General features: G+C 51.7%; 1 protein-coding gene across 1 annotated transcript; it reads right to left on the reverse strand.

Annotated features, from left to right (window-relative positions):
• Positions 1 to 1,237: 1,237 nt before the first annotated feature.
• LOC149865278 (uncharacterized) lies at positions 1,238 to 18,375 on the reverse strand. The gene is made up of 6 exons (XM_090048057.1): positions 18,063 to 18,375; positions 17,000 to 17,172; positions 16,385 to 16,511; positions 12,321 to 12,437; positions 3,689 to 3,873; positions 1,238 to 3,194 (listed from the first exon to the last, which is right to left on the reverse strand). Exons 1-6 carry the CDS (start codon positions 18,292 to 18,294, stop codon positions 1,809 to 1,811), a joined length of 2,220 nt encoding a protein of 739 aa, XP_089904183.1. The 5' UTR covers positions 18,295 to 18,375; the 3' UTR covers positions 1,238 to 1,808.
• Positions 18,376 to 18,381: the final 6 nt, after the last annotated feature.

Consider the following 18,381-nt stretch of genomic DNA (forward strand, 5'->3'; position numbering starts at 1 on the left):
TGGTATGCTGTTGGAACAAGCGGCTGAGAAGCAAAACTTGCCAAACTGGGCCCATGGGGTGGCAGTATCAGCTTCTTGCAGACTCCAGTGGGCATGTGCATGCTTGGGAGTGGGGTCATGTGGCGAAGAAGGGCAAGGTCAGGGTGGAAGGCAGGGAACACCTCCCCAGCAATCAATGTCCTCCTTCCTGCAACTCTAGAGCCTCACATACAAGAACCCTGGCACCAGGAGGGAGGACAGAGCCTGGGGTCACCCAAAGACAATCCCCAGGTGCCATTTAGAGCCAGTTGCGCAACGGGGTGCACCAGATTGTGCAGCCACCTCTGGCCCTGGGAGCACTGCCTGCTTCGGCAAAATGATGGGGATGGCACACCTCCACAGCTGGTTTAATGACCATGTCTTCACAAGTTCCCAAGCATTTGGGCTGGCCTCTTCATGAGGTATTTCTTTTTAACCCCTCCCCTCATCAAACCTTGGGGACCAGCCTCCGTGTCCTTTGGGTTCTGCAGGGCCCTAAAGGAGTCGTAGGTTGAACTCTTGCTGTAGTCCACCAGCGTGAGGCTCTTTGCCTAGACGAAGACACTGGTGGGGGCTGAGCAGGTATACATGCCCAAGCAATTGTGGCATTGCTGGAAGAATTATGGATGATCCAAGATAGGGATGCGTTGGTGCCGTGCCAGTTTGGAGGAGGGAAGCACTTCCCACACTGAGCACTGATGTGGCTTCTCCCCAGTGTGGATATGCTGGTCCTCAGCCAGGCTGGAGGACAGAGCGAAGCTATTACCACACTCTGAGCACTCGTGTTGTAGTATGAATTTTTGCATTAGTTATTATGTTTAAACGATAATAGTATTGAATTGATCAACGTCTATGATTGTCTAAACACCTAAAACTCCATTTTGTGCTTGTTCCCTGCTTGACATGAGATGAACTTCATAAGCCCTGTGTTCATGAGTGTCACTGCAAGGGGGTGAATGGTGAAAGAATGGTAACTATTTACATGAAAACAGAAGAAGATTTAACTGACTGTATAAACAACAAGGCACCAATGTATAAGTTACCAGACAGTAAACTAATTAAGCTAATTAATGGATGCCTGAAGAGCTCATCTGTAATCAAGTGCAAAGAAGATAGTAAGAAGAAAGAATTTTGCATATCCTGCCATTTGAACTACACAATACTTCAAGGCAAAACACTGACTACACAATGCTTCACGGCAGAGATCAAGACTGAAATATCAACTCGGACATAACCAACTTTACTGGAATGACTGAGCATGGAAAACCCCCAATGTTGAACAAAGACTTGAAATCGCTATAAAAGAGAGATGCAGACAAACTAAGTTGGGGAATCCACTCTCTGCAATCTCACGGACCACAGGCATGTCTGTTTTTCCCTGGCTTCTCTCACCCTCAACAAGCCTGGACCCAGGCATCCATTGCTAATATTGAGTGACTTCGGCTGGTAACTGTAACATCTTACTATATGTGTGTCTATGTCTCTGTGTGTGTATGCTGGTGTATGTCTGTTTGTATAACTGGAGTGTTCAAGTTTATGTAATTGCTTCATGTAAGGGAAAAATGCCACATTTATCGATTATTCCCCTTTATAAGGCCTTGCCCTAAATTTGAGCAATGAACAATTTTAAGTAACAATGTTGCTTCACCCGTGTGGATAAGCTGGTGCTGCATCAGGTCAGATGATCTGGTGAAGCTCTTCCCACACTCCACGCACAGATGTGGCTTCTCTCCTGTGCGGATACGCTAGTGCTTAGCCAGGCTGGAGGACTGAGTGTTCTTCCCACACTCCTAGCACTGATGTGGCTTCTCTCTGGTGTGGATATGCTGGTGCTTAGCCAGGCTGGAGCACTGAGTGAAGTTCTTCCCACACTCCAAGCACTGATGTGGCTTCTCTCCCCTGTGGATGAGCTGGTGCTTCACCAGGTCTGACAATAGGGTGAAGCTCTTCCCACACTCCAAACACTGAACTGGCTTCTCTCCGGTGTGGATACGCCGGTGCTTAGCCAGGCTGAACGACTGAGTGAAGCTCTTCCCACACTCCAAGCACTGATGTGGCTTCTCTCCTGTGTGGATACGTCGGTGCTTAGCCAGGCTGGAGGACTGAGTGAAGCTCTTCCCACACTCCGAGCACTGATGTGGCTTCTCCCCCGTGTGTATGAGCTGGTGCTTCACCAGGTCAGATGATCGAGTGAAGCTCTTACCACACTCCAAGCACTGATGTGGCTTCTCTCCTGTGTGGATACGCTGGTGGCCAGCCAGGTTGGAGGAGCGAGTGAAGCTTTTACCACACTCCAAGCACTGATGTGGCTTCTCTCCTGTGTGGATGAGCTGGTGCTGCACCAGGTCGGACGATCGGATGAAGCTCTTCCCACATTCCAAACACTGATGTGGCTTCTCTCCTGTGTGGATACGCTGGTGCTCAGCCAGGCTGGAGAAGCGAGCAAAGCTCTTCCCACACTCCAAGCACATATGTGGCTTCTTTCCTGTGTGGATATGCTGGTGCTCAGCCAGGTTGGAGGAGCGAACAAAGCTCTTCCCACACTCCAAGCACTGATGTGGCTTTTTTCCTGTGTGGATATGCTGGTGCTCAGCCAGGCTGGAGGAGCGAGCAAAGCTCTTACCACACTCCAAGCACTGATGTGGTTTTTCCCTCATGTGGATGAGCTGGTGCTTCCCCACGTCAGATGATCGGGTGAAGCTCTTCCCACACTCCAAGCACTGATGTGGCTTCTCCCCTGTGTGGATATGCTGGTGCTCAGCCAGGCTGAAGAAGCGAGTGAAGCTCTTCCCACACTCCAAGCACTGATGTGGCTTCTCCCCTGTGTGGATACGATGGTGCTCAGCCAGGCTGGAGGAGCGAGTGAAGCTCTTACCACATTCCGAGCACCAGTATGGATTCTGGCCTGTGTGAATGAGCTGGTGTTTGGTTAATTTGGAGGACAAGTTGAAACTCTTCCCACACTCTGAGCACTGATGTGGCTTCTCCCTTGCGTGCATGCACCAGTGCCTGGCCAGGTTGGAGGGCTGCCTGAAGCTCTTCCCACCCTGGATGCCATTGTGCGGCTGGTCCCCACTCTGCACACACTGGTGCTGGGACAGGTCTTGCCAGCAGATGAAGTTGTTCCTGCACTCAGTGCAGCAGTATGTCTTCCTCCACAGGTGAATGCGTCGGTGCTGGTTTGGGGAGAAACAACGGAAGAAGGTCTCACCACACATTACACAATGGTACTGACATTTCCCCCCCGTGTCCATGTAGGTGCTTCTCCAGGTCTGAGGAGCACACAAAGCTCTTCTCTCATTTGGTGAAGCAGTGGGGAAGCTCTCCAGAATGGATTTGGGGGTAAGCAACCAGAGTTGAGAGGCAAGAGAAGCTCTTCCCACACTTCACGCATATATGGAGCTTCTCCCCAGTGTACCCTATCTTATTAATTGTGCCCTATCTTGGGCAGTTAAAGGTTTTCCTGACCTTGAAGCAGGGGTGGGCTCTACCCCTGTGCTTGGTAGAGAGCTCCTACTTCGTCTCTGGCACCCTCCCTGCTGCCTCAGCTTGGATGCAGTGCCTCTTTCCAATAGATTTTTAGATATCTCATCTCCATATATCCTTCCCTGCACCCAGAGCTCTTTCTGGGTATGTCCCTTTTCCACTCACACCCAATTGCAAATGGTACCTGGTTTACTGCTACATTCTTCATCTGCTTCTGGGGTCTCCCCTGACTCTTGGGCCACTGCTCCTTCTCAGGTCTCGGGGAATCCATCTCACCCAAACTCCCTAGGGAAGTCCATGGTGACTCCACATTTGCAGGCCCTTCCACGTGAGTCTTCTCCTTGGCTTTTCCGAGGAGCCAGGCACCTCCTGCATGGGGAAGAGAAACTCCAGATTAGTCCCTATCCTGCTGGCAAGGGGCAATCATGATTATTCTTTCTCCTGGGATGGGCCTGAGTAGGCCTGGTCTTTGGCCCTTGTGGTCCCTCAAGAAATCAAGGTCTTTCTTCCAAATCTCGGTTGGGGGACTCAGGTGCCTGTACACTTATGCCAGGAGCGTGGGGATCAAGGAGGAGCTAGCCTTCCTACTCTCCAGTGGGCATTATGATCTAGTAGGGATTACGGAGACCTAGTGGGACTCCTCACATGATTGTAACATAGCCACTACACCCTGCACAAAAGACACCAAGTAGAGAAGAAAGACAGTGTTTTAGCTCTCTAGTCGAGGGAGCAATACACCTCCTTGGAGGCCAAAATCAGCTGCAAAGAAGAGTAGGTCGAAACTCTCTGGGTCAAACTACAGAGGCGCGGGGGGCATGTTGAGACAGAGGTGTGTACTACAGACTGTCAAAGATCAAAGTCTTTGATTTCAGATGCCGATGGCAAAAAGTCAGATGACAAAAGGTCAGAAGCTAACACAACAAACTCTGTAATTGTAATTTATCCCTCCGTATTAACAGTGCTGCATATACACACCCCTATCTGTGCCTCATTTTAAATCACTTGAGTTCCCACACAAGAGAAAGATACTAACCTTGAACAAATTGCAGCTTGGTACCGTGACGTCAGAAAAAAAGATATCGGTACCCATGGTGACCAGATAAAAATGAAACTACTTTAGTGAAGTTGTAAAATTAAATAATATACTATGCGCGCCATCCTGTGACCAAACAGGACCAGTACCACCCAAGTAAAAATAACCCCCTCTTTTTCTGAAACCTGAGCAAAGAAAGCACAAGTGCCAACTCATTAATTATTCATGCCTAGCGTATAGTAATTGGTCACCTTTGGCAAATATAACTTTGAAAGAACTTCCGCCCAAAGCAGAGAACAGCGTATACACTCAAGAAGAACAGATTGTGCACAACAAATATTCTCTCTCCACCTACATATCTTGCTGGCGTATCCCCGTCTTGCCAGCCCATTTATCTCTCTATCTCTGTCGTAATCTTTCTTATCAAGAGCTCTTGGTAATCTGCAGACTGCAACGGCTTGTGTGAATCGCTCGGAATCTGTAACAAGCAACTCTCTTACCCAGCCTGTAAATGCTGGGTAACATGATATCTGCATGCTGTAACTGAATAAATCAACTCCTCTGCCTACGCTGCAGCACATCAGTAGCGTAAGTAAAATAAACCTTTTGTATAACCATACACTATGTTTAAATCCTCTGACTCCTGCTCACCATTATCACCCACCTGCCCGGTTATAAATCCCCCTCCTCGCGCCAAGCCGGTCGTGCCGACCCAGGCTCGCAGGTCAAGGGTGCACTGGCATTAGGGGCGCGACACAGACCACTGAGTCGGGGAGGGGGGGAGCTCCATCTGGAGTTCTCTCAAGAACTGGCAGAGGCCACGCATGCAAGGGACACAGTCGTCACCAGCAACTTCAGTTACCCAGACATCTTTTGGGAGGAACACTCGGCTAAGTCAGATCGGTTGTGTTGCTTCCTGACTTATACTGAAGAGCTCTACCTGACTCAGGACATGCACAGGCCAACCAGAGGTGACCCACTCCTAACCTGGCCAAAGGACATGATCTGGTGAGCAATTTGAATATAGAGGGTAGCCTGGGCAACAGTGACCACAAAACCATCACATTCACTCTCTGTCGCAAGGCAGGCAAATCAGCTAGCAAGGTTGAAGTTTTGGACTTCAAAAAATGAATTTCAACAGGTTCAGGGCAATTGTAGCGGAAGCGTTGCAGGACCAGAGACCGAAGGTGAAAGGAGTGCATGAAGAGTGGTTGTTCCTCAAGGACACGATCCTCGAAGCACAAAAGACATCCATTCCCATGTGGAAGAAAGGTAGCAGAGGGGCTGGGAAGTCCTCTTGGCTTAGTAGGGATATCATGGTCCTCTTGAAAAAGAAGAATGAGGCATACAAACAATGGAAGCTTGAGACGGGCCCCAAGAACTACACAACAATGTCTCACACTTGTAGGGAGCAGATTAGAAAGGCTAAGGCAGCGACTGAAGTTAAACTAGCAAGAGAAATCAAGGACAATAAGAAGTCCTTCTTTAGGTATGTAGGGAACAGAAGGAAAACAAATGGGAGTGTAAGGCCATTGCTTAACAACTCAGGACAGCTGGTTACCAGCACTCAGGAGGAAACTGAACTTCTGAATGACTATTTCACTTCGGTATTTTACCGGACTGAAAGACAAATCATACTAGATAAGATTCAGAATGAGCGTGGTGGGAGTGACCACCTTCCTACTGTTGACGTTGAGCTGGTGTGTGAACAGTTAGAGAAGTAAGACATTTATAAGTCAGCAGGACCAAATTAATTTCATTTGAGTGCTGAAGGAGCTGGCCGAAGTCATCATGGGACCTATGGTGAAACTCTTCCAAAACTTGTGGCGCTCAGGGGAGGTTCCTAAAGACGGGAAGAGGGCCAATGTTGTGCCCATCTTCAAGAAGGTGAGAAGAAAGGACCTGGGCAACTATAGGCCAATTTGCTTAACTTTTATCCCAGGAAAACTACTGGAAAAATTAGTCAAAGAGTCTATGTGCAATAAGCTTGCAGAAGGAAGGATTCTGAATGACAGGCTCCATGGCTTCATCATGGACAGGTCTTGTCTTACCAATCTCATCTCCTCCTACAACCATGTAACTCACCACCTGGAGGATAAAAGAGAGGAGGTCGACATAGATTTCATAGACATTAGGGCTGGAAGGGACATCGGAAGATCATCGAGTCCAGCCCCCCACCTAAAGGGCAGGAATTCACCTGGGGTCATAGGATCCCAGCAAGATAAGCATCCAATTTGCTCTTGAAGGTGTTCAATGTAGGTGCTTGAACCACCTCCCATGGAAGGCTGTTCCAGACCTTGGGGGCCTGGACAGTAAAGAAATTCCTCCTGATGTCCAGCCTGAAATGGTCTTGCAGTAGTTTGTGACCGTTCCACCTCGTCATCCCTTGGGGTGCTCTGGTGAACAAACGTTCCCCAGAAACTGGTGGTCACCCTGATAAACTTATAGGTGGTCATCAGATCATCCCTGAGCCTGTGCTTTTCCAGGCTAAAGAGCCCCATGGCTCTCAGCCTGTCGTCGTAAGGTCCGCTTTCCTGACTTCTGATCATGCACGTGGCTCTCCTCTGCACTCTCTCAAGCTTCCTCACATCCTTTCTGAATTGTGGAGCCCAAAACTGGACACAGTACTCCAGCTGCAGCCTCACCAAGGCCAAGTACAAGGGGAGAATGATGTCTTAGGATTTGCTTGAGAAGCATCTATGGATGCAAGCCAGCATTTTGTTTGCTTTACTAGCACAGCATCATATTGCAGGCTCAAGTTCATCTTGTGGTCACTGATGACCCCCAAGTCCCTTTCATCTGCAGTGCTAGCCAGCATAGCACTGCTAAGCCTATAAGCATGCTGCAGGTTTTTCCTCCCAAGGTGGAGAACCTTGCATTTTTTGGTGTTAAACACCATCAGGTTCTCATCCGCCCATTTGCTAAGCCTGTCAAGGTCAGCCTGGATTGCCCTCCTGTCTTCTGATGTGGATGCTTTGCCCCAAAGTTTGGTGTCATCAGCGAACTTGGCCAGTCTGCTTCTGACTCCAATGTCCACATCATTAATGAAGATGTTGAACAATATGGGTCCAAGGACAGAGCCTTGGGGGACCCCACTGGTCACAGGGCGCCACAGTTATTGCCTTACATTAATTACCACCCTCTGGGTCCGACCACAGAGCCAATTTCCCAGCCAGCGGATCATGGTGGATCCAAGACACTGTATACTTAGACTTCCAAAAGGCCTTTGATCTGGTATCCCATGATGTTCTCATGGGAAAATTGAAGGATTGTGGGCTCAATTGTACGAGAGTTAGGTGGGTAGGAAGATAGCTGCGGGGTAGGACTCAGCAAGTCCTAATGAATAGACCCGTGTCACCTTGGTGAGAAGTGGCCAGTGGTGTCCCTCGGGGGTCCGTGCTTGGTCCAGTTCTTTTCAACATCTTTATCAATTATTTGGATGTGGGGGTGAAGAACTCACTAGCCAAGTTCATGGACAACACCAAGTTACGGGGGAGCCTGGTTACACTTGAAGATAGGCTGCAGATACAGGCAGACCTAGACAGGCTGGAGAGTTGGGCAGATCAGACCCAGATGAAGTTCAACACTGAGAGGTGTAAACTGCTCCATCTGGGGGCAAATATCCCCAACATACTTACATGCTCGGTGGCACCAAACTGACTAGCACCATGACTGAAAGGGACCTAGGGGTAATAATAGACCACAGTATGAACACGTGTCATCGGTGTGCTGTTCTAGCCAGCATGCATTAATCGATGCATCCCCAGCAAAACCAAGCAGGTGATTTTCCGCTTTCCTCAGCTTTGTTGAGACCGCAGCTGCAGTATTGTGTCCAGTTCTGGACACCGCACTTCAACAAGGATGTGGTAAAGCTTGAGAGAGTCCAGAGAAGTACCACATGTATGATCAGAGTCTTACACGGCAAGTCATACAAGGAAAGGCTGAGGGACCTGGGATTCTTCAGCATTAAAAAAAAAGAAGGCTGAGAGTGGACTTGGTAGTAGTTTACCGCTACATCAGAGGCATACATCAATGTCTTGGTGAGCAACTGTTCACCAGGGCACCCTTGAAGAAAACCAGGAGTAATGGCCAAAAACTCATGGAAGACTGTTTCAGGCTTAACACTAGGAAAAACGTCTTCACAATTAGGGTGTCCAGAGTGTGGAATAAATTCCCTCCAGAGGTGGTCCAATCATCTACCTTGGAAATCTTCAAGAGGAGACGGGACAGTAACCTTGCTGACCTCACCTGATCCCAGTTGTCTTTCCTGCCTAGTGCAGGTGGGCAGGACCTGATGACCTGCGAGGTCACATCCAGCCCCTAACCGTCTATGAATCAATGAATCTATAAACCCAAAGTGCAGGGAGCGAGGGAAAGCCAGGTCCTCGTGGCAGGATCATGTTCCCTACTCGGGCGAGTTCAGAGACAGTCTCTCAGGGTTTCTGTCCCAGCTGTCAGCCCCATCACCTTGGACCCTGCCGAGACAAGGACATGTGGGTAGGTGTGCACGAACAAAGATGTTTTAAGTTGATACTGATGGCCCATTATTAGTGAGCCATGTCAGCCGATACCACTCTGACTGCCCATATGCAGCCAGGCAGCTTGGAAAACAGCATTCAGCTGGTAAGTCTGCTGGGGGGAATGGGTGGTCAGGGAGGCAGATCAAGGCCCCTATGGTGAGGGAGTGGGGTTGGGAAGCTTCTACATTGCTGGGGTAGAGTAGGGCAGGGTACAGGACAGAGCTGTGGCTCATCCAGGGGGTGCAGCTACTGCAGCAGTGCACACCCCAGGGGAGGCATGGGGGATATGTCCCCTGGACCTGTGGGTGGGGCAAGGGCTGTGGCTCTCTCTTCTGAAAGGAGCAGAGCTGTGCTTCCTGCCTGCTTCCAGGGCATGGTCTGTTGCAGGGAATGAGCCCATGGAGCTTTCTTCTGCTGATAAGTCCCAACTGGCCTGTATGTCACAGGAGTCTGAACTGGGTGTAAGGCCTTGACATGATCCTGAGTCCTAGGCTTTGTGACACTCAGGGCCCTAGAGAAGAAACAGGAAGGGGGCAGTTCTGGTGCAAAACATGGGGGTTTCCTTCCTCCCACAACATGAAAGTTTCTGAATCCCTCCCACGCCACGGAGCCATTTAATACAGCCTGAGAGCGTGATGAAACACTTCCTGGGTTCCAGGTCAACCTGAGCAGGAGAAGCCAGGGACAGCCCCAGCTTTTCTCTTGTCCAACAGGAATGGTTAAACAGGGCTTCTGTACCTCACCTTGATTTCCATGGGGGACTAAAAATCCCATCATGTCCTGGGCAAGCGTGTTTCATAGTTGGTAGGGTTGGAAGGGACCTGAGCAGATCATCAAGTCTGACCCCCTGCCATTGTAGGAAAGAGTACTGGGGTCAAATGACCTCAGGCAGGTGTTCATCCAGCCGGCTTTTAAAGACCCCCAGGGTAGGAGCCAGCACCGTGGAAGTTGGTTCCGGATCCTAGGCACCCTGACCGTGAAGTAGCGCCTCCTGGTATCTAGTCTGAGTCTACCCTCTGCCAGCTTGTGACCATTATTTCTAGGCACTCCTGGTAGTGCTCGGGGGAACAGGGACTCCCCCAATGCCTGCCCCTCTGACTAGTTTGTAACAGGCCACTAGATCCCCCTTCAGCCTTCTCTTGTGGAGGATGACCAGGTTCAGGTCCTGTAGCCTCTCCTTGTAGGGCCTGCCCTTCAGACCCCTGATCATGCGGGTGGACCTTGTCTGGCCCCTCTCCAAGTTGTCCACATCCCTCCTGAAGTGCAGCGCCCAAAACCAGACGTAGTACTCCAACTGCAGCCTGACCAGTGCTGCATAGAGCGGGAGGATCACCTCCTTGGACCTGCTTGAGATGCATCTATGGATGCATGACATGGTGCGGTTGGCCTTCCTGACCGTGTCCCCACGCTGCCGGCCCATGTTCATCTTGGCATCAACTGTGACTCCAAGATCCTTTTCTGCCTCTGCGTTGACGAGAAGGGAGTTCCGCAGCCTGTAGGTATGGTGCCGGTTCTTCTTCCCGAGGAGCAGCACCTTGCGCTTGTCTGTGTTGAAACCCATCCTGTTCTCATCCGCCCATCCCTGTAACCTGTCTAGGTCCGATTGCAGCCTGTTCCTCCCTTCTAGCGTGCCCACTTCCCCCCACGTCTTAGTGTTGTCTGTGAATTTGAACAGGGTGCTTTTTACCTCCTCATCCAAGTCACTGATGAAGATGTGGAACAGTGCAGGTCTGAGAACCGAGCCCTGGGGAACCCCACTGCCCACATCCCTTCAGGTCGAAAATGACCCGTCCCCCAAACTCTCTTGGTGCGGCCCTCCAGCAAATTAGTGGCCCATCTGACTGTGTAGGTATCGATGCCACAGCCTCCTAGGTTTTTAATGAGAATGGGGTGAGAGACAGTGTCAAACGCCTTCCTCAAGTCCAGAAAGACTATATCCACTGCAACACCTGCATCTAAGGGTTTTGTGACCTGGTCATAGAAGTCCACCAGGTGTTAGGGAGGTATGGCTATCTTGGCCTGTGGACTGAACTCTTACATTACTCAGTGAAGATGCACATTTAAGATCATGGTGTGAAAGAACTGCACTGCAGCCCCCTCATTTTGTCTCATCTGCTTTCCCCTTCCCTCTTTCTCTGCCCATGTGTCTATCAAACTGGTTGCCTAGGGCATCCCCTAGGGGCAGGGGAGACTCCCTTTCCCTGTGGCCAGGCTACTGCTAAACTTCCCACCTTTGACCTGGGAGGGTGGTCCTAAGACACTGATCCCCACGCAAAGTAAGGGCTGACACTACTCAACCTCACTGGCCAGCATCAGTGATGCTCAGAAAACACTCAATGTTGGTTGAGTAGAGGTAGTGAGGTCAGAAAAGTTATAAATAGGGTCCCTCCATCTTGGGACAGGCAGACATCTTCTGGTCACTGGATCAAGCTGTGCACCTCTAGGATCCTCTGGACACTGCTGTGAGTAACTTATCTGAATTGTAGCCAGTAACATAGACACGTTCTCAAAGGGCCCACGAGACCCTTATACTGTTTTGCTCAAGGCTGTTTTCTTTCAAAGCTCCTTTTGGTTTGTATTCCTCTCCTATGCCCTCCCTCTCCAACAATAAAGCTAACTATCATAGCAAGGCCAGCAGTAAATGTTTGAGAGGGACTGGGCAAGTTTGCTCCCCTTGTGCAGCTGACGACGGGAGACTGCCTTCTATGCTCTGACTAAAGGACGCACTCCAAGATCTCATGGTGGGTGAAGCACCCTCAAGCTCCACCTATAAGGCCATTGTACCCCGGGGAGCACAGAACCTGGACAAAGCCCAGACCCCGGTGGTGGCCATGTTCTTCCAGGTTTGTGGGTGTGCTCCAGGAAAGGGTTGGCCAGACACAGGCAGCCCAGGGGAGCCACTCGAAGTAGGGTTTTTGCTTGGCTGCAGCAAGGCAGTTGGCTCGGTGCAGAAGGGCCCCCCTACTGGCCCGTCACACACGGTATCCCAGGGAAAACAGATATGAGCCAAAAAATCAAGAAAGCAAACTCAATTGTCCCGTAACAGCTGTAATCAGGAGGAGAAGGGAAGAGTTCCTTGTAATTACATTTCAGGGAGGGGGAATAACACCTGCCTGGACACATTACAGTATGATGTATTGTATTTCAGGTCAGCACCCTGCAACGGCAGCACAGGGCATGTCAGCAGCTCCCAGCTTGCCCTGACCCTGGGCATGGGGCATTTCAGAGAGGGGAATTAGGTGGAGGGGACAGCCCCAACTCACCTGGCAGCAGCTCCTCTGACCTTGAGATTTCCCCACCATCCTCATCATCACAGACCCACAGCTCCTCCGGTCCTCGCTGGATGCGGCAGATTAAGTCAGGGGTGGGACCTCCATGTCCTGTTTGGGACAGTGGTTAAAGAGCATTTGTGACCGGGTACTGCATGCAGAATAACCAACCATGATTTGGGGAATGGATCCAATGAACTCAAGGTTTCATTGAGGAGAAAGCACTTAGGGTGAAAGGGAAAGCACTGCAGAAAGAAGTCTTGAAGAGATAATAGTCTTTGTCACACAGGTACTGGAGGAATGGTCATAGGAAACAAAGCCCCAACCACTGCCTGGTATAGAAAGGGTATCGAACCGACAGTCAACCAAAGACAGGCATGGAGATGCAGTGACCCGCGATGTACTAGGGAGGAGAAAGATAAAGCTTTTACTGTTTCCAAAGTACCAAAATGAAGAGACACTGGACACACTTATGGCTAGATATCATTTCTCTCATCAGTCCAACTCCAGTTAAAGGAATGGAAATGATTTCATTCTCAAGGAAGGTTTGAAGTGAGGACCTGCGGCAGTGAAAAGCATCTATGACAGGTGGCTGACAATGAAACTGTTTTCTGCCAGACGAGATAAATCAGCATCACCAGGGCACAGAACAAGACTATCTCATAGGTTCCCATTTTCAAAAAAGGGAGGGAGGAGGACCCAGGAAACTATAGGCCAGTTAGTCTTACCTCGATCCGGGGTAAGCTTTTTGAGAGGATTATCCTGGCGCATGTCCACGAGGGGCCAGGGGGAGGTTATGCTTAGGGGCAACCAACACAGGTTCATTAGAGGCAGGTCCTGTCAGACCAACCTGGTGGCCTTCTACGACCAGGTCACACAATCCCTAGACGCACGTATAGCGGTGGATATAGCCTTTCTGGACTTTAGCAAGGCCTTCGACACTGTCTCTTGCCCATTTCTCATTAAAAAGTAGGGAACTGTGGCATTGACACCTACACAGTCAAATGGGTCGCCAACTGGCTGGAGGGCCGCACCCAGAGAGTGGGCAATTGGACCTAGACAGGTTACAGGGGTGGGCGGATGAGAACAGGATGGGATTCAACATCGACAAGTGCAAGGTGCTGCAGCTGGGGAGGAACAAGCAGCAACATACCTACAGGCTGGGGAACTCCCTACTCATCAGTGCAGAGGCAGAAAAGGATCCTGGAGTCATCATTGATGCTAAGATGAACACGGGCCGGCAGTGTGGGAACACGGTCAGGAAGGCCAACCACACCTTGTTATGCATCCTCAGATGCATCTCGAGCAGGTCCAGGGAGGTGATCCTCCCCCTCTATGCGGCACTGGTCAGGCCGCAGCTGGAGTACTGCGTCCAGTTCTGGGCGTCGCACTTCAGGAGGGATGTGGACAGGATGGAGAGGGTCCAAAGGAGACCACTTGCATGGTCAGGGGGCAGCAGGGCAGGCCCTACGAGGAGAGGCTATGAGACCTGAACCTGTTTAGCCTCCACAAGAGAAGGCTGAGGAGGGATCTAGTGGACTGTTACAAACTAGTTGGGGGGACCAGCAGGTATTGGGGGAGTCTCCGTTCCCCTGAGCACAACCAGGAGTGACCAGGAATAATGGTCACAAGCTGGCAGAGGGGAGATTCGAGCTAGATACTAGGAGGCGCAACTTCACGGTCAGGGCGGCTAGGATCTGGAACTAACTACCAAGCAAAGTGGTGCTGGCTCCTACCCTGGGGGTCGTTAAGAGGAAGCTAGATGTCCACATTGCTGGGGTCGTGTGATCCCAGTAATCTTTCCTGCCATGGCAGGGGGGAGTGAATTTGATGATCTGCTCAGGTCCCTTCCAACTGACCAACTATGAAACTAATACCGGGAGTTGCAACTGAAACCAGCATCCCATCCAATGGGAGGAACATCCTAGGAATGGAGATGAGTCCACAGGTTGGTAAATACAGCCAGGTGTAAAACAAAGTTCCTCAGAGTTATGGAAACGACAAAAAGAAGGTGAAAAGACACACGCTTCATAGCACGTGAGCCCATAATGTAGAAATGGTCTATGTGGTCTTTGCTGAGCTACAGAAAGCATTTGAGCACTCTGGGGAAGAGGCAGAGAAAGAAAGCATCAAAAAAGTAAATGGACTTGGAAAAGGTAAGTACCTCAAGCCTGCACACAAGCAGGAACAAGCTCCTGTATTAGAGATCCTCTGGAAACAAAAAATGGTTTTCACTAGGCCTGGCACCTAGCCCGGTTCTTGTTATCACAGCGGCGGGTGTCTAATCTACAGAGGGATTTTAGGAGAACAAGAAAACTTGAGAATGGCAGAGCGAGCCTGAGAGCACAGGTCTAAACACAAGTACAGCAAATCCAAGTCTCTGGTCTACAGAGATGAAGATGTGAGGAAGGAACGTGGACAGAAGCTTCCGGTGACCCCTTGGCACAAGGACCTGGGTTACATCACGTGTACATCTGCCACTGGAGGAAGACTTGATGAAATGCAGGAGAGACTAATGAGACTTCCAGTAACTTGTGCTGGGTCATAACCAAAGGAGGAGGAAAAGCATTTATAGTTTCATAGTTTCATAGTAGCTAGAGTCGGAAGGGACCTAGGTAGATCATCTAGTCCGACCCCCTGCCTTAGCAGGAAAGAGCACCGGGGTCAGATGACCCCGGCAAGGTGCTCATCTAACTTCCTTTTAAAAATCCCCAGGCTCGGAGCCTGCACCACTTCCCCTGGAAGCTGGTTCCAGGCCCTAGCCACCCTGACTGTGAAGTAGCGCCTCCTAATATCTAATCTAAACTTACCCTCCGCCAGTTTGTGACCGTTATTCCTGGTCACTCCTGGCAGAGCACGGGGGAACAGGGACTCCCCCAATACCTGCTGATCCCCCCTGACCAGTTTGTAGCAGGCCACAAGGTCCCCCCTTAGCCTTCTCTTGTGGAGGCTAAACAGGTTCAGGTCCCGTAGCCTATCCTCATAAGGCCTGCCCTGCTGACCCCTGATCATACGAGTGGCCCTCCTCTGAACTCTTTCCATATTGTCCACGTCCCTCTTGAAGTGTGGCGCCCAGAACTGGACGCAGTACTCCAGCTGCGGCCTGACCAGTGCCGCATAGAGGGGGAGGATCACCTCCCTGGACCTGCTCGAGATGCATCTGTGGATGCATGATAGGGTACGATTGGCCTTCTTGACTGCCTCCCCACACTGCCGGCCCATGTTCATCGTGGAGTCAATGACGACTCCAAGATCCTTTTCCGTCTCCGTGCTGGCAAGAGGAGAGTTCCCCAACCTGTAAGTGTGGTGCCGGTTCTTCCTCCCCATGTGCAACACCTTGCACTTATCAGTGTTAAACCCCATCCTATTCTCATCCGCCCACCGTTGCAACCTGTCAAGGTCAGCTTGTAGCCTATTGCACCCTTCTAGTGCACCCACATCCCCCCACATCTTAGTGTCATCAGCAAACTTGAACAGGGTGCTTTCTACCCCCTCATCCAAGTCACTGATGAAGATGTTGAACAGTGCAGGCCCGAGGACCGAGCCCTGCGGAACCCCACTGCCCACATCCTTCCAGGTCGAGAAGAACCCATCCACTACCACCCTCTGGGTGCGGCCCTCCAACCAGTTTAGATAGCACTGAACTGAGCACGCTAGGACGGATAAATGTGTATGGACAGGACACACTAGTGAAGGAGAAAATCTGAAATATTCCCCAAGGAAGAGCTGTTAATGGACTGATGCATAACGAATTGAAGATGGTATGAACACCGTGAAAAGGCAAAGGGAGATCATTTTGTCAAGAAACTGCTGGATATGGAAGCACCAGGAGTTACAAGAATGGGGAAGACGCAAGTGAAAGTGGCTGAATGAAATGAAGGCAGATCTATCAACGTGATATGTGAGAGAGGTCTGATCACTGACAGAGCAGCGGGGAGGAAGCAGACTGAAACCACCAGCCAAAGGTGCACGCGGATGAGACTGCTGAGAAACAGGGAGACGACAATAAACCGCAGAGTTCGCATAGCTGCAGGGAGAAGCAAGAACCAGCGCTTTACCCAGCGAGACGAGGACCTGGAAATTCTTCAGCATCTGGTCCCGGTAAAGCACCTTGTCTTCGTCTTCCAGCAGCTCCCACTCCTTCCGTGTGAAATACACAGCCACATCCTCAAACACCTCGCGGAGCTGCAGTCACAAGCATTACACCATCAGCGTCTCCTCTTCCAGCTCTTTGCAGCCCCCACAGCCCTGTCTGCCATCAGAATATTACAACTAACTGCAGGCTTTGTCACGACAGGTAGGGGTGCAATATTTCCCAGTCTTCAGCTGACGTGGATGCAGCTGTGCACATAGGGGTCCATGTGTCAGCTTTAGCTCAGCTCATCATGTTCTCTTTGTTCAGTCCTTCGATGCAGCCTGGGCAGCAGTTTTAGGGGCAGGGAGCCCTGGCTCCATGCACTCTGACATGGCCTGCCCATGCCAGCCCCCCCTGCCCATCTGCACTTAGGAGGGAGCTCCTGGTAATGGAGGCAACAAACACACCAAGCTGCATTCCCACAGGCTTGATGCTCTTTGGGTCTCTGCACCCCAAACTCATTACACCACCCCTGGCTATTCCTGCACTCTGCCCCAGCTGTACTCCCACTCCCAACTGGACCTAGTGCCCTGCTCACCCCCAAGCTCTCCCTCTGCTTTGCAGGTTTGCTCTGCCACCTCTGCAGTTGGCCCAGCTCACGTGTCAGGGAGCCCCCGTCCTCCAGTCTCCCTGGGGAAGTCCTGTGCAGCTCCAGGTTTCCAGGCTCTTCTCCAGGAGGCTTCTGCTCAGCTCTGCTCAGGGTCCCAGCACCTGCACGGTGGAGAAGGCACAGGTGAGCCCTGGTCCTGCTGGCACAGGGAAAGCCCTGCTCCTCTCCTGTACTGGCCCAGCACAAAGGCAGCCAGAGCCTTCATCGTGTGGAGAGTGGGGAGAAGAAAGACTCCAAGCCCCACAGCTCTTCCTAACAGACTTCTGTCAGCATGTGGATGAAGATGAGAGCCAGTAACTCTGTCCCGGTGCAGGGTGGTGATCACACCACCATGTCAGAGCCTGCAGGGACCTCACTCCCTGGGGAGGAAGCTGCAGGGATGCTGGTGCTGTGTCACATCCACAGGTTAGGGGGGAGGAGGGTTGGGGGAAGACAAATGCCAGTTCTGGGTTCTCCAGGGCATGCAAAATGCTCCCAGGGGCACAGGGAGAACAAGAACAGCCGATCCTTTGGCACACTGACCCCATGGAAATGTGTGGAAGAGAGATTACTCCACTGAAGGACGGTACCTTGTGCTGACAGAGAAGAGTCTCTGTTTTGGGGGAATCTGCAAGACCGAGGCCCGGGTTAACTCTACCTGACCCAGACGGAGACACTGGGGAATCTCACCTGCACCAGCCCCTTATGGGGCACAAACGGCTCATGGAGGCACGAGAAAGGGACGAGCGAGCACTGACTGCTGGGACACGAATAAGGTTCCTGACTGGTATCGTGGCAGCACGACAAGGCCCAAGCAAGATGAAGCCTCTCTCTGCTGGGTGCTGCACTCAGGGGGAAAGACCGAGGGTCCCAGCCTGGGAGACACCCGCCCGCAGGGACCAGCGCTCGGCCCCCCACCCACAGGGCAGACACGTGACCCGCTCCCCCGCGTGCAGGATGGCCTCGCCGGCACCCAGACCTCGCACGCCCGGGCCTCCACCCTGTCCCTCACCTGACGCCTGGCGGGGCGGGGGCTCCTCTCTGGGGACGCGGGGTGGCTGGTCCCGAGGCCCCGGGGTTCCCCTCTGCCCTGCCTCCTCCAGCGGCCTGTCGGCACCACGGGCCTGCGGCTGCTCCGGCCAGGCATCACCAGGCTCCCGCCGCGCCCCCGTGGGCTGCATCTCGTCTGCCGACACGTCCTCCACCTTCCCCCTCCCTGTGACCTGGGGACGAGACAAACGCATCAGTGGGGAGCGGGGAGCTGCTGCCGCCGGGCGAGGCAGGCCTGGGGCGGGAGCAGGGGGCGTCCGAGCCGGGCGTGAGGAGCCGAC

This window comes from Crocodylus siamensis, chromosome 5 (genome assembly GCF_052110815.1).
Source record: "Crocodylus siamensis isolate JL-2025a chromosome 5, ASM5211081v1, whole genome shotgun sequence".
In the NCBI taxonomy this organism is placed as follows: Eukaryota; Metazoa; Chordata; order Crocodylia; family Crocodylidae; genus Crocodylus; species Crocodylus siamensis.

Excerpts from the sequence above, each read along its gene's own strand:
- LOC149865278 (XM_090048057.1), bottom strand. The coding sequence starts at position 18,294 with ATGCGTTTGTCTCGTCCCCAGGTCACAGGGAGGGGGAAGGTGGAGGAC. Across the intron at positions 12,438-16,384 it reads CCAGGTCCTCGTCTCGCTGG|GACATGGAGGTCCCACCCCT; the intron begins GTAAAGCGCTGG and ends TGTCCCAAACAG. Across the intron at positions 3,195-3,688 it reads AGAATGTAGCAGTAAACCAG|CACCGACGCATTCACCTGTG; the intron begins GTACCATTTGCA and ends TCCCCAAACCAG.